Here is a 16,996-nt window from a genome sequence, read left to right as displayed (position 1 = left end):
ATGACTGGCACTATATCCAAGAAGATACAAGCAGATATTATGTGCATCTAAATGGAAGAACACAAGTAGTAACATGTGTTGGGGATGGCCCCCCAACCTTTTTGGTACCAGGGACTGGCATGCCTATGAGCATCTAATGCCTAATGATCTGTGGTGCAGCCGAGGTACTGATGCTAGCGCTGGGGAGTGGCTGCAAATACAGATGAAGCTTTGCTTGCTCACCTGCCACTCACCTCCTGCTGCACTGCCCAGTTCCTAAAAGGCCATACACTGGTACCGGTCCATAGCCCAGGGTTTGGGGACCCCTGCTATAACCAACTTATCAGTTTTCAGGAAGGAAATACAGTAAAGAGGAAAATGTTGAATGATTCCATAAGAATATAATCAGGAAAATCTAAACTTTGGAAGCCCAACACAGGGGTTGGCAAACTACATTAGGTGCCTCATTTAAAAAATGTTCTTACTTAAACAGCCATGTCCATTCATTTAACTACAGTCTATGGCTGCTTTCACAAAACAATGGCAGAGCTGAATAGTTGTGAAATAAACCATATGGCCCGCAACTGCTGAAATATTTTCTACCTGGCCCTTTGAGAAAAGCTCTGCCAAACCTTGCTCTGTAGGATAAACAATTTAATTTCTTCAACCAATAAAAAGGGGGCTGAGGGGGAGATGGAGGGAAAACCTAAAGATTAAAAGAGACCTAAATAGATATTTCAATCAATCACAATGTGTAGATTTTATTTGTATCTGAATTCAAACAAAACCTATTTTTTTTAAAAAAACTATACACAACTGAACATTTGAATACTAACCATATATCTGATGACATTAAAATCCTGTTAAGAGTGCTAATGTAAAATATGAGTTTTCTTAGAGATACATACTAAACATTTTTAGACGAAATATGATGTCCGGGATTTGTTTCAATAATGCACAAAAGGAAAGTGGAGCTATAGAATAAACAAGACTGTCCATAAATAGATCAAAGCTGAAGACAGGTGATGGTTCCACTCTGTGTAGTATTCCTTAATACACACAGTAAGAAATGTTAAGAAGCATTAGATCATGATGAAATCCAGAAACATTTATGTTTCTAGATGTTTCACTATACATTATTTGGAAAGAGGAAAAAAGTCATTTTGCTTGAAGAGAACTTCTCTGAAGATATAACCTCCCTATCTTTTGATACAATAAGGCAAAACTTGTCCCTTGATGAGAAATAAATATATTTTTTCATTATCAGGATGGAAGTAGAGTAAGACCATCTCTAGCCCATAAAAATTTGTGAAATTAGAAAAAGGCACCCATTCCATATTTTACCTCCATCATTAAATTTTTGTAATAAAAATATAGTCTCATGTGTGAAATGGGGACCCTTAGACATGATGCCTTCACACAACTCACGACCAGCACAACTATAGGACAGGCCTTTGAAGGAAATGAAAAAGCTAGTTGCCAAATAATATAAAGAGCTCAACTCCACCTTTATGCAAATTAATAATCAAGAAAAGGCACTCCCCAATCTGAGAGTTAATCTTTCTCATCTACTCTTTATCACTCAGAAATGAACGTACTTGGGGATAGTGTGGGAGACAAGTCTATAGACTTTCACAGGCCTACCACATTTCCTGCCTGAATATTCTGTTATTAGAAACATTTCTCCCAGAAATGTAGTTTCTTCCAATGCAATTAGCCCAGAGAGCCAAGAGATAGTCTCACCAGCATTTGTGGCTCACCAGCATTTCAAAGGCAAGAGAGCTGCAGGAAAGAAGGCATGACCAGAAGCAATCAGCTAAGCAGTCCATGAACATAAATCCCACTATATACGCTTCTAGTAAATATTACAGTGAGGAAATAATAGAACTGATCATTTTTCCTAATCCAGTAAACAGAGGGAAACCCTATCTCTATTTGTAAGTATATTCCTTAAAGATACACAAACAAAGGATTCTTGAGTACAGATATGAGGGAAAGAAAAAAGATACTAATAACTAAAAACACCTGCAGAAATTGAGCTATAAATATGTTTATAGCATCTGTAAGTCATGCTTTAAAACATACGCCATGTATATCACATATACCAAAAACAAACTTTAACACACAATAGGAGAGCGGTCATTTTCTACACACATACACATCCCCAAGTAAGTTTCTAGAACAGAGATTTTAATCATTTTTATACTATCTCCATCCTAAGGATGTTAAAATAACAAAAATTTAAATAAAATTTTGAAAAAGATATTAATGCTTTCGAAAGACATATTATACTAAAATGACAGAAAAAAATCAAGGAGAATATAAACTTATCAAAATACTAGTAATCAAATTTATGTTTTCCAGAAAGGATAGACTATTTTCGTTTCTATTCTGAAAATGGTAGGAACCTTGTTATAATTTCCAAATACCTTTGTGGCAACAGATAGGCTGTCAATTTTAGGTATTTTGTATATACCACATAAATAACTTAGTATTAAATTTAAGGCAGTTTTATGAATTAGAGAATTATGAAGTCAAAATAAGATTCCTCTTCTAAGCCCTTCCACCCACAATATCAAATACATAGGACTAAATGTAAACTTACTTGGGCTGTTAGAAAGGTATCATCTTCACCTTCTTGAGCTTCAATTTCCTAAGTAAAAGGGTATACAATAGCTTTGCTTTACAAAATATCTGGGTAACATGAGAATGCTTTTATGCTATATCCAATTATTATTTGCCTCATGTTCTGTACAGTATCTACGATACCTTGAGTACTAAGTCAATGCTTATTAATTCAGACTATATTTTTTACACCAACAAAAAAGTGACATTGACAAGAGAATTAGAAAAACCTCTTTCTTGAGCCCTTCATCTATTAAGGTAGGTAGAATAAAAGAGTTCTATGCATGACTAAGTACTAACAGCACTGACTTCCTAAACCACTGATTTACTTAAGACATACTAACATACTTCAAAGCAGGACAATTGGTCTACTTCATTCAAAGACTTTTTTAATTACATGCTTTTAAACTATACTTTCGCAAGTAATTCCCCCACCCTTGATAATAATCAAAAAATGCAAATTAATCTTTTATATCTACTAAAGTAACAAAAAAATTTTTATCACCAGGTAATGTTGGCAAGGTCAGAGTGAAACTGGTACACCCACTCATAGTGGAGTAGAAAACATAAAATCTAAATGTCCCAAGTTAAAGAGTGGCCCTTGGACACACGGAAAGCAGTCTAATATATTATGGTATAACATATAGATTATGAAGTCATTATGCTATATGAAAATATTATATAAAACAGCAATTTATGACATGATGACTAAGTAAAAATATATATATGTACATAAGGAAGATAAATAATTACAAAGGTCATCTTAGGTGGTAGGATTCTGGGTGATATTATACATAACTTTAAAAATATATTTTTTGAAAATTCTGACTGCCACATTGAACTAGAAAAAAGGTTTTTTACTATATAGTGCTTAATTTATCTGAGTCACATTTTAGAAAAACTGGCTAAAGACCTGACTTTCGATGTCCTCTTTCTCTATATCTTCTATTGCTTCTGCCTCTATTAATTCATGAGCTCTCTTGTTCTCTTCTGCGGAAAGTAACTCCTTGGAATGCACATTTTCTTCTTCATTTTCACCAAATTCTTCAGAGTCCTTTAGTTCGTCATTTCCGTCTTGTTCCTGTGCCTCTTGATTCTCCAATTCACAGTCCTTTTAATGGTAAGAAAATGTGGTACAACTAGAGGCAAGGTAGTGTAGACTATCCACCAATGTTTTTGGTAATTTACATCTCTAACATGTTTTAAATTTTACTATATTTTGACATTATTCCCAAAGTTCAATCATTTTACCTTAAACATTAACCGTGTCTTTAAAAATAGAGGGAGTCTAAAACCTACATATCTGAGTTCTCAAATCTCTCCTACTGAAATACACATGAATTAGATTGCTACTAGAGATGCCCTCAAGTTCCAGCTATTTAATATTTACCAACTCACATCCTAGGAGCTGTCCTAGAAGTTATGGCTCAAAGAAATGACTTGATTTCTCCATGTGCCATAGATTAGTTTAACTTCAGACTCTGGAAGTCTTATGTATTATAAGGTTTATTTTTAATTAATAATAAGGAATCCCAACTGTTATACCAATGTCTGTTCTTGAAAAACATGCAAATAATTAATTTAAATGTATTTATTTTGAAATCTATCACTATGCCACAATGCCAACTAGGTAAGGGAACACTGGTTGGGATTATTTCTCTAAAGGAATGTCTGTTTGCACTTCACAGTTTATAGTTACATGGTGCTTCACTAGAAACAAAGAAAAGCAGCAATCCACTTAGTTTCCTCTTTGATTACCTGCAGAGAAAGGGCTGAAAGCAATGAACATTCCTTCCTCCTTTCCTATTCTTATAGCAATATTCTTATTCCTATATATATAGCAAATATAGCAGATTTAAGAAAAGGTTTCTGGTCAAAAAGGGAAAAGGGCAGGAACATGACTATTAATCATTCATAGGTGAACTGAAGTGAAGAAATAGAAATTTCTAAAGGAGGTGGGCAAAAAGAAGAAATATGATTGTTTTGGTATGTGTAGTGTTTGGGGAGCGAGGCATCCCTGGGACAGTAAGTTTGACCAATCTCACCACATATGAGTGGGAGAACTATATGGACTGAAAATGGAGTAGGTGATTGTATGACAGTAGAACAAGTACAAATAAATAAAATCAAGGTAAATCACTGAGAAATTTCATCTATTCTGAAGTGCCAACTTGGACCATTCTCCTCACTTATAAATGGAAGCAATTCCTAAACTATTAATATATCTAGGCACTAGGTGATATTTACTCATCACTACTATTAATTCCAAAAATACCAGCTCTGGAAGACAAGGAAAGTATATTAACAATTTCCATCAAATATGTTACACATACTGATACTTCCAAAGTGAAAAATAAATATAACGCAGAAACTGAAGATACATTTAAGTAGGATTTTTTTTTTAAAAAAAGCTATTTTGTTCTTCACTATTCCTTACTGTTTTTAACAGCTGTACTGGGACATTATGACCAAGTTCATTTAATGACAACACAAAGGTGCCCTTTGCAGCACATATAAGAGACAGTACTATTATGCTGAATGGAAGTATATATCTCCTTGTAATATTTCAAATGACTAAGATTTTTATAAAAGAAAGTCAGATATTTCAAAATTAAAAGGTTTTTTACTAAGTCACAATGTTTTTCCAGTTTATGGATAATTTCTACTTAATCGTATACTCACTAGTGAAGACAACTAGAGAAAATAAGAACAAGGGACCAAACCTAAAAGAAGATATATCATGAGGATAACAGAATACAGACTGAAGAGTTCCTAAAGGCTCAAACAAGAGCTGATTACAGGATGCAATCTTCAATTTTAATGGATCCCTGGGCAAATGTTGCCTAAAATATTCTGATTTCAGGGTTAGCTCCTCAACCAAACATTTTTCTCTGTGCCTGCTCTCAAAGTTCAAGGTACAAAGTGAAGGGTGTGTGGTGCACTGTATGGTCTGTGTGTAATATGAGAGGGTAGGAAAGATGGGCAGAAAAGTGGAGATGAGCTGACTTCGTGGTGGAAAATGATATCCAGGGATGTTACGACAATATGGACTAACTATACACAGAACATAGAATATATGGGAATATAAATGTACATAATTTAAGAGAAACTATGCTCACTAAGTAATTCTTTCAAATGCTACACTACTTAGAACCTAATGATCAGTAAGTAACAGATCATATTTCAGTAAAATGAAAACAAAAAACCTCAACTATGATTAAAAATAACTTGGTATACAGAACTGCTATAACCCCAATTAAAATTACATACATTATTTTTCTGGCTGGTCAGTTTTAAATATTCTTTTCAGCCAAAAAAGACCAGGCTTATCTATCTTTAAAGCACAAAACAAATTTCTTAATTTGATCTTTACCAAGTAGCAACACGTCGGCAATTTTCTCTTTCCACTTTAGGGACTACTAATCTAAGCTCTATATATTATATGTACAAACTAAATGCAATGAGTGGATGCAAAACAAATTAGCAATATCCTTCACTGCAGTACCCTGTCTAGGAACTAAGATATCAATTGTCCTGTAGCTATTCCTCTGGCCCCTACGTCTCGAATTCCTACTTAAAGGCCTGGACAAATATTATTTTTAGCTTTATGTCTCATTTAACTGAAATTAAAGTTATGTATTGTATTTCTCAACTATGACATTAAATGAGATCGACAATATTATATAAGTCTCTATCTTTATTTTCCCTACACACTCAGTATTGTTCAAGTAAGATGTATGAGTTCATCATGCAAATACTAGGTTCAAAATAAACATCTTGGCCTGAGTAATTAACACTTTACCTTGACAAAAGCATCATCGTCCACAGAAGCATCTCCACTCAACTCATCTGCTTCCTGTTTTTTACCTACGAAAGAAGGAAAATGGGCTAACAACCAATACTTTATAAATTAAGAGCAAAAAACATTCAGAAGTTTACCCCGCAGTATCATTCTCTATTCCCAATTATCTGACAAAGCCAGTGCTGACTGCTTGTAAACCACCTGCTCAGAGCTGTCTCAAACAAAAAAAGCTTTAACAGTGTCATGCTGTTTCACTAAAATAAATTGTACAAATAATTAATCCTAAATACAAACCCATCATCTTAACTGACTTGATATACATATTTTCCTTTTTACCACTCAAATCCTCTATCTTCAATTCTCCTAGAAGTAACAGCACTTTTTAATAGTATTCTATTAACTGTATCTATAACCAGATGTTTGATAGCTAAATTCAAGACTCAGATCCCCCCACCAAAGCCTTCCCTAAGTTCCCTTCTTCGACAAACTTTCTCTGAAATAAAATTCTCACACTTTAATCTATACCTTACAATCCATCAATCGATTATTTATATTACCTTGTACTCTGAGGTACATCTTGCTTCACCATTATTTTGTATTTCTCCAATGGCCAAAATACAAGTAGTGCTGGGCACTTAATGATTGATTTAACTGATTTAAGACAAGTAGAAACTACTTCTGAATGAAAACCATTAATAGCTTCCAGATAAGACTACAGGTGTCCCCCCGCCCCCCAACCAAATCTCATCTTTAAAACTTTAAACTGGTGGCTGAAACTTTAAGAATGTTCTCCACACCAAAAAATAAGTTTTTCACAGAGCCAATGCTAAAAGTTTATGTTTTCGGACTAGTCCACAAAAGCCTACTCAATAACCCATGATGTATCAAAAAATGCTGTTAAACACACAGCTGCTGAAACTTTAGTATTTAATTTTTTTTTAATTCCCTTATTTTGAATGTTTCAAATATAAAAATCTTAAAGATGTTACCTTTTGGGAAAAATAAGCTTTTCAAAAATACGAACTCTCTCCCCCTCCTCCACCTAATGAGTTAGGACTGGATGAGGGGAGGGGGCCCCTTCGAATTATTTGCAAATACTATTTACTCCTTACAATTATAAGTTGCTTTACATTTTGCAAAAATTTTTTAAAAATTTCAACTGATTTTTCCAAGCACTCTATGGTACATGGGGCAGGTAATCACAATTTTACAAAAGAGAAAATAAGCCTGAGAGGTTAAACAGCTGGCCCAGAGCTAAGAAATGGCATCGAGAGAACAGGAAGCCAAGGCTTCTCACTTCCTAAATTCTTTCCACTACATCTTACTATGACCTACTTAAAACATTAATTTACTAAAGAGTGGTTAATTAACTGAATTTAAAGATATTATCTGTGAAATGGCAATTCTCAGCTATAAACTACATATACTATGCATACTCCATGGTGAATTTCACTTGCTTTAGTTTACTTAAAGGAAAATCAAATTACACTACAACAAAACACCAGCAGTCACTACCAGTGCTTAAGTGGCTTCCACAGTCCAGGCACTAGGATAAATGCTTTATATACATTAATGTATTTATTTTTATCATAACTATATCCCAATTTTACAAAAGAGGAAACTAATGCTGCAAAGTTAATCATATTACAAAACTAGTAAAGGCAGTGCTTTGATTTAAACCAGACCTATTCCCACTCTTCAAAACCATTAGATCTTAACGTAGCTACATGTAAATTGTTTAAAATGTTATCTCTTTTAGTGTAAACAGAGGTTCCAAAAGCCACATCCAAATTTTAAAATGTGAGACTCACAGAGATTTCGTAACTTGCCCCATGAGAAACAGGCAAGAGACAGAGATATACGCTATCCCTTACTGCTTTTAACAGCTGTATAGGGACATTTAATGTATCATTAGCTTATAAACATAAAAACCACAATGACACGATTTTCGTACATACAGTGATGAAACTATAGTAATAACCTGATAGATACATAGTGTTTAAGAAAACATTGTATACCCTAGCTTTTGACTTTCATAAATTTCATAATCTGTAACTTTGGGCTTATTTTACATATGCTCAATTAGAAACTATATCCTAATCAATTCCCTTATGAAAGAAAGTATCACTTGTCTCCCATATAACTCATACTTTAAAAAACTATGATGTTCACCATCTAGCCCAGAACCTAGTATGATGCTGTATCAGATACTTAAGCATTATAAATTTCCTGACTGATAATAGAGTAAGTCCTAGGTTGGATGCTAGTTTCCAACAAGGTCTAAATTTCTATTTAGCCCTCAATGGGACAAAGAGGTGACATGCCAGTCAAACTATCATATGCAACCACATCCTGTCAGTAAGAACTATAAACTCCCAACTTTCATGATGCTACAGAGTACATCTACAGATTCTTAACTTTCATGATGTCACAGATAAGAAATAAAAACAAAAATTAAATCCCCTTTAAACTCCAACAAGCAACACCACCCTTGGGCACACTTCTGGATAGTAACCATTTTTATCCTTATCTCTCACTTAAGTCTGTTATCAAAGCTCCTATGGCAACTTAATCACATAACCATTTGTCCTTCAAGGACTCTGTCATTTGCCACAAAAACATAACTGGTCCAAAGGACAGTAGTAGGGTGAGTTAACTGCAAGCTTCATGTAGACTGACGCCTAATTTTAATGGCTTGAGGAACAAAACTAGAAAATAAATTGAGCAGTAAATCATAGTATGAATAACAAAATAAAAAAATGGAAACAAAATGAACTTATCACACCTTAAACTATCACAGTAGTAACATGTGGCTATTTTGAAATTACATAAAATACACTGCAATGTTCTTTGCGTGATTTTAGGATCTAAAGTAAAATGGCAAAGTAAAAACATGTATACCAAAGGAAGATGACACTAGAAACATCTCATTTATGCAATATAAATTTGTATAGGCTCACGAATCCTTAATGAAAATGTTGGAGCCAAATATGTTTCAGAATTCAGAATTTTCAGATTTTAGTAGTGTAAGATGATGTATATACCATTTATTAACTTAAACCTTCCAGTGGCTTCTGAAAGTCTCTCAGTCATAGCAATATCTGTGCAATTAAATATGTGCATATTCACATCAAATGGGATAAATCAAGACTATAAGTAGCCTCACTTTTGCCACTAAATTTTGTATTTCAGAATTATAAATAAAGGATTCTGGATTGTAAACTGGTTTTCTCCTCCAAAAGCAACTTGGTCCTTATAAAGTTTGCAATTTTCCTTTTCAAGTTCAGAAGTACCTCCAAAACAAAAATAACAAATCCACCTAATTAGCAGAATTTAAGTAATTTTGCTAAAAAACCATGGCTTGAGTAACTTTTTCCTTAAACAGTTACAGAAACTATGAAATGTAGAAAATATTTAGTAATAAAATTTCTGTTGGAGAAGTGGGGGGAAGATTCAGAGTATAAGCCAAATGTGTAATGTTTCCAAGAACCATCTCTTCTCAACTGCATGCAATATCTTAAAATAATCATAGACTATGCCTTGCGTTTTAGCCTCTTGTACATTGTCTTAAACACAGCAGTTATCCAATAGGTCACTTATTATTTTTTTAATCTACTATTAAGATAATTCACACTCATTATAATTTAAAAAACACCAAAGGAATATTTTTAAAATCTTTAGTTTTGTCATCTCAAGATAACCGGACTACACACACATATATAACACGTGTATGTGTACACATGGTATGCTAAAAGACAACAAAAACTGACTTCTTAATGAGTTTTCTATTCTATCAATAAAAAGAAAATACTACCGCTTAACAGCACTGTTGCCAACATCAAATAAAACAAGGTGAAAGTTTTGGAAAACTGTAAAGTATATAAAACAATTTGCAGACTGAAAGGCAGAAAGAAATGAATGAAGATGATGCTAAGTGTCAATCTGGAGTCAGTGGTTCTTAAATCTGGCTGCATAAGAATCACCTAAAGAACTTCAGAGAATACTGATGCCTGTGTCCCCAACAGAGCAACTGAAAGCAAATCTCTGTGGGGGTAGGAGCTTGGTGTTTCTGTATTTTTAAAAAATCAAATGACTCGAAGGTAGAGTACATTGAGAACCACTAAGATGACTGAGCATAAACAAAGAAGCTTGGGTGAGAAGCCTGTAAGAGGATGGTGGTTATTGTTTTCAGATTCTCCAAACTAGAGAAATTTTAAATTCTACCTACCTTTAACAAAATACCATGTATGGTATGAACCTATTTTAGTGGTTGAAAAGGAAAAAAAAGATCCTTAAACACAAACCTATAAGACATGTACATGCATGTACATACCTCAGATCAATAAAATGTTACCTGTGATAAGTTCAGGATGGTGGAATTACAGGCAATTTTCACTTTTTTGTATTTTGCCGGATTATCTAATTTTTAAAATGGAAACATTTCACTTTTATAATCTGGAAAATACTATAAAGCTGTAAGGCAAACTACTGTTCCAAGGTAGCAGGAATGCCATGTAAGGCTAACTCCTGGAACTGTACACCACTGAGTCCATTTTATTGTAATATGTGAGAACTATAGTATAGTTAAGCAGTCAGTAAATTCTACCCTTTAATCCTAAGGTATTGTTCAACTTCTTCATTAAAGTAATTTCTGATGCTACCAACTAATAATAATGATTTCTTTTTCTTCTAATTCCTGGACAACTTGCACTTTACATGAGTTCATGAAAGGGAAATAAAGTCTGAAGTCCTCTGTTCAGAATGCCTAGAAGATGACTAACTTGGAAGAAGCACACTGTCATATTTAAAGTACAAAATTCTACCTACCTTGACACACATCATATTTGATACGACACATCATATTTGATACGACAGATTAGAACGTACAAAAGTGCTCTGATGATAAACATAATCCGCCATTTACAACTGCATAAGGCAAATGCAGTTTGAGGTAAAAAGGTCTGATTTTGTGAAATGAAAATGACATACACAACCTGAGGCTGGATTCCAGCAAAAGTTATCAGGCTATCCATTACAACAAGATTTTGATGAGGAATAAAAAAAGGCTGCAATGATTAACCTGTCCTAAAAGTATACTTTACGTACCAGTGTTTAAGGAGAAGGCACTGGTGCTGTTGAGAAAGACTGGAAGGTAGGTAAGTAAAGACTATTAATCTCTGATATACGTGCTTCCTACAAAAAATATGCCACCAAAAGAGACGTTTTTTAAAGTAGTTAAGAAAGCCCTTAGTAATCAACAAATATTTTCAGAGCACCTATTATGTGCCAAGCACTATGCTAGGCATTACAGAGACTGGTGTAAATAAGATTATGTCCTTATCCTAACAAAGCGTCTAGTCTAGTGGATACCTAAAAAATATCTGTAAGAATCCTGTCCCCAAAGCCCTTCTCAATGCCACAGTTCTGATTTAAGTCTTCCTTAACATCAAAACATACTGTAGTTATTTTTTAAAAAGGCAAGAGTTACAGTATACTATATTGTATCATATTAAATGCATTTTATGTGGTTGATTACTATACTCTTATTTGACATAAATTTTAGAAAGCTTTCCACAGTACACATGTAATTATACTGTTTGTGGTATTATCTACACAAAATTAGACATTAGATGTTTGGATAAACCTATAACCACAAATTATACTTTTCTCTATAGCGGAAAAAAATCAGATTTTGTATAGCAAAAGCCTGCATGTACTAAAAATGAGTTTCAACATCAGTAAGCACTGCATTATATATAATTTTGAATACTATATTGATTAACCACATGAAATAACTTGCTGAAGTTCAGAGGTGACTCTAAAGGTTGAAAATCCAAAAGAATGACATGCCATTGTCAGTTGAACCAAAAGAAACTTTAAATCTATAATCTCTAAAACAAGCTAATGAGGAGTTAGTTCTACCTGTTTAGCCGCTTTCTTAAACACACACCCAAACAATATGATAGTAAATCTCACCCGTGAAGCTTTCTTCTCGGTTACTTATTTAAAAGTGCACAGCAAAGAGAGTAAAAAGAGACTCAGAAAGGAGAACTAAACTAAGCTACAAACTGTTTCACCATATTTACTGTATACAAACAGATTTTACAAATGTTGATCATAATATCAGAACCCTTTAAAACATTATCAACTTTTATTTTGTTTGTCCTTATAAACTGCATTTTAAAGTCTACACCATACTTAATGCAGATTCCTTTTTTCTAATCTGTCCAAACACAATCACTTTAAAACAAAAAAATCTTTAAACAGTAACCCTGCATTTATAAGCGAATGAGCTTAATATTTCACCTAAGTAATTTTTCCAGACCCATGAAGCTTCTCTCTTGCTTTCCTAACATCATTTATCAAAATATTTCTTTTATGTTGTGTCTTGCTGATGTCTGCATGACTTGCCTCTAAGTAACTAATCCCTTTCTTTGCTCTTTTCCTTTTCTAATAATCTGTCCTAAAGAAAATTTATATTAGTTGAAGCCCTATGAGATTGCCTGTTCCTTCCGTAGGCATCTAGTTTAGCTGAACAGAAAGCATTTTTCTGGCTCTTGGCTATATATAATTATTAAATTTCAGAACAAAAAAAGCCTTACACATAACCTACTGAAATTTCCAACTTGACTAAAAAGGAACCAGACCCATTAAAGTAAAAGCAGTATGACCAAGATGACATTATTTTCAAGGTAGATACTGCTAAATGAAGTTAAGATTTGGCAAAACGAACTTAATGTAGCAATTCAGCAACTAGACTGAAAACCTGACATCACATTTAAATATTTAATTTCTTGAATCCTTGGTTTTAAAAATTTGTTAATTTTGTTATTTTTAAAAGTTTTTCCATTCAAATTTGATTTCTGATAATTTTTAAACTTCTTAAAATTGAAAATAATCTTCATTTCTAAACATCTTAATTGTAAATTAATTCAAACTAGGTTCTTGGTTTGGTATTTACATTACGTTTTTTGCAATTCACAGGATTTTCAGAACAATGACAAATGGAATTCAAGGAGACAAAAGCTATTTATCATACATGTCCTAAAATGAGTCTCAGAAGTACTCAGTAGTAACCAATAACCTGCTAGAGACAAATGATTAACTATTAAACCTCTAACTAAAGACAAGACACTTTAACACCAGAGTTACAGACAAATTAAAGTTCGAGTACCCTTATAATACATATAAAAGAAAAAAATTAACATACTGATTTTACATCTATACTAAAAAACTTAAAATTTTATATTGCTGAAATTATTTCCAATGGTAAGATACTGAAAAAGGGCTAGCTACATAGAAATTAAAAGTAGGTGAGAATAAATTAAAAGGTTTATTTCAGATGCTCAAATCAATAATCAGCTCAAATAATTTGGGACAATGATTAATACATAGTATCTGTCAAACTATCACAATGTACTAAATAATAGACACGAATCAAAATCACTATAAGAAACATGGTTAATTCCTGGTGTACTTATTTCCTAATTTTTTATGCTTCTTCATTTTGAAATAGCTCTGGTTTATCAGCACAGGCTTCTCAGCACAAACTTCTCTGAACACAGAGAAATGTATTTTTCAAAATGATATATGGAGTCAGAGTCACATTAAAAGCCACAGATCTTCAAGAAACTGTTACTTCTAGACTCCACTTCCCTCTGCCATTCCCATGCCACCCAGGAAATGCTTCTTAGCCCTTTTCAATTTCCTTCGGCACAAATAGGGGACTCTTGCAAAAGTAGCAAGACCCAAACAGTGAGATGGCATCAAAATCTCCCTGGTCCTGATACCCACACAGATTATTAAGATCAAACTTTAGTATTCCCTTCTTTTCAAGGTTAATTCATTCAGTCACTTTACTCCAATTACAATCAATTTGATCTTGAGCAGACAGAGTGCATCTGAATCACTCAAAGCCATAAAGTTAGATTTTTTAAATGCTGCAATTGTCCATGACACGCTCTGCATGGATGGAACACGTAGGTAGGTATCAGAATCCAGACACCCATATCATGTCCACCCTCTGCCAGTGTCCTTACAGGAGAGAGGGAAAATTTGTAATTATGTATTCAAGTAAAGATTTCACTTACCATACTCTTTAAAAAATATATCTAAATTCCATTTATATTGTCAAAATGTTGATTTTAAATCACTTTTATCTATTCACTAAATCACCATATCCTGAAAATATATTCTGGCCTAGTTTAAGTTACAAAATCAAAATCTTTTAAGATATTCCCATAACTTAAAACTTTTTTAAAGCTAATAGATTTTCCCTACCTTGTTAGTATGATTGGTGAGGTCTTTTGAATTTCACTGAAAATTAGAATGTATAATGGCATAAACGCAAATTAAGTTCAAGTCAAACAAAACACTAAACATAAAGGTTATAGAATTTTAATATACTAGAGAAAACAGCAAGGAGCCAAGATGAAAGATTTGGTAGGAATTCCATCAATACTCTGCCAATTGTGGGGCAAGGTAGATATGTATTAAACTGAATTTATTCTTCAGGTCTTCAAACTATCAAGGAAGAAATATTATGAAACTTGACTTTGTAATTTTTTCGGAAGCAATAAAGAACTAGTCTCACTTTCAGGTCAGCTTCAGCCAAATCTTAAGGGCTACAAGTCACCCAGAGCCTGGCAACAGGAACTTCTCTTCCTTGACCCAAGAAGGCAGAGTGCCAGAGGGAAATAGCAAAGAGTAGCACTGTATAAACAGGGCAAGTGGCACAAGAGCAGAGGCAAGTTATATAACCAAAATATATTTTAAAATATGTTCATAACTCGTAACAACCTTTGCCTTTGGTTGGTTTCTTGTTTGGAGTATCAGTTGAAACAGTTAATTCAATATTATCTGGATCGCCTCCTTCCTCTTCAATAGCCTACATTAGAAAGAGAAGTTAATATGCTACACAATCTATCTAGACTTATTTTATAAAAACGAATTGAAAAAAAAAATCAGCAAACCTCAAGCCTCAAGACATTAGAATTGCCAGTCATTTCATAAACCGACTTCAAAAGAAAGGCAATTAAACTGTACGAGTGAGAGAAACTTTCAAGAAGGAATATCATTAGGTTTCAAAATCACAGGGAGTTTTAAACTCTACCAAGTCGAGATAATTAAATATCACATATCGTACTGAACAAGTCTAAATATTCTCGATTGCAGAAAAGTTGCTAGCTACTAAAGTAAATAACTAAAAGGAGCTTTCCTAATTTCTATAATGCAAACTAATTTCTCCTCTACTACAATTCCAACGCTCACTCAAATCAGAAAGATAAGGGATGAAAAAGCAGATTATTGAGCTGATGGCAAAACTTAAATTCCAGCGGAAAACAAACCCTTTCTCTTACCCACCCATCAACTTCCACTACCAAATCCACCCCCAAGATGGGAAGGAAACGGTTGGGCACAATTAAACGGTAACTTCGCAGAAGTCACCAAAGTAACCAGTCCCTCAGAGACCAAGAAATGCACGCGCTCACCATCGCTCAAGGATGGGGACCGAGCGCCTCCCGGGTCTCCACGATCGCCCTAGCGAGGCCGCGCCGGCCGGCCGCAGCCCTTGTAGGCTGCGGGGAAGTCCCGGAGGAAGCAGGGGTGCGCTCGACAGCGGCGGCCGGTCCCGGGCCGGTCCCGGGCCCGTCCCGGGCCGGTCGCGGGCCGGTCGCAGGCCCGGCGCGCAGGGGCGGGGGGCGCCGCGGGAGGGTCCTCGCCCACTCCGCGCGCGCGGGCACCGCCCGGGGCCTCCCCATCCCGCTGTCCCGCGGGCCCCGGCGACTGCGGGCGGCCGGGGGCTGCGGCGGAAAGTGGGGTTCCGAGGCGCGGCCTAAGCTCCCCTTCCCGGACTTCGCCGGGCCTCACCTGCTTCAGTCGGGAGACGAGCACAGTTTTGACTCCGGTGATGTCTAAGTTGCGCCGCTTCAGCTCGGACTTCAGATCGATGACCCGCAGATCGGTGATCTTTTTACCTTCCGCCTGACCCGAGGCAGCCGAGGCTGCCACAGCACCGGTAGCGGCAGCCATTTTAGAATAGCAGCGCGCTGCTAAGGCAGCGAGTGAGCTGCAGGGCGGCGGCAGCAGCGCCAACTTCGACCCAGGCCTCGGCGGCCGCCGGCGCCGCTCAACGCTGCGCACAATGAGCCGCTGGCTCCGCCCTCTATCCGCCACCCCAGCACAACCTGCAGCCGCATCCAGCACCCGGATGACGGGTGCGCATGCGTACTGGCGCGGAGCTCCAGAGCCGGCGCTGGGCGCGTTCCGCCTGGCCGGCCACGGCCACCTGGGTGGTTCTTCCCCCTGCGTGGGGCTGGGAGGTCAAACACGCCCAACCGCACCAACGTCCGCCGCGCCGCCGTTCCCCCGCCGCTTTGTTAGCCCTATTCCGGCGACATTTCGAGTCTTGAGCAACAGCAGTGCGCTGGGCACTATATGGCATAGGTAGTTAGCGCTTACTCATCATAGACTAAGAGGCGTGTGCGCGCCCTCAACCTCTTCCGGGAAAATGCTTTATCAGTTCTGAATAATCGGAAAACTGTGGCCGATATTCACGAATGAACTAGGTTCCCGAGTTCCATATAAAGA

General features: G+C 35.8%; 1 protein-coding gene across 3 annotated transcripts in view; it reads right to left on the bottom strand.

Annotated features, from left to right (window-relative positions):
• Positions 1-16,554, bottom strand: part of SLTM (SAFB like transcription modulator) — a 40,096-nt gene extending 23,542 nt beyond the window's left edge. For all 3 annotated transcript variants that reach the window (XM_039865466.1, XM_039865468.1, XM_039865467.1), the window contains exons 1-5: positions 16,277-16,554; positions 15,206-15,293; positions 6,407-6,471; positions 3,518-3,715; positions 2,585-2,632 (exon numbers count right to left, since the gene is read on the bottom strand). In XM_039865466.1, coding sequence (XP_039721400.1) covers positions 2,585-2,632; positions 3,518-3,715; positions 6,407-6,471; positions 15,206-15,293; positions 16,277-16,438 — 561 coding nt within the window. In that variant the 5' untranslated portion in view covers positions 16,439-16,554. The remainder of the gene's footprint in view (positions 1-2,584; positions 2,633-3,517; positions 3,716-6,406; positions 6,472-15,205; positions 15,294-16,276) is intronic.
• Between the last annotated feature and the right edge of the window lie 442 nt (positions 16,555-16,996).

This window comes from Pteropus medius, unplaced genomic scaffold (assembly GCF_902729225.1).
Source record: "Pteropus medius unplaced genomic scaffold, Ma_sr-lr_union100, whole genome shotgun sequence".
NCBI classification, from domain to species: domain Eukaryota; kingdom Metazoa; phylum Chordata; class Mammalia; order Chiroptera; family Pteropodidae; genus Pteropus; species Pteropus medius.
Note: the sequence above shows the minus strand (reverse complement) of the source record. Positions and strands in the feature narration are given on the sequence as shown.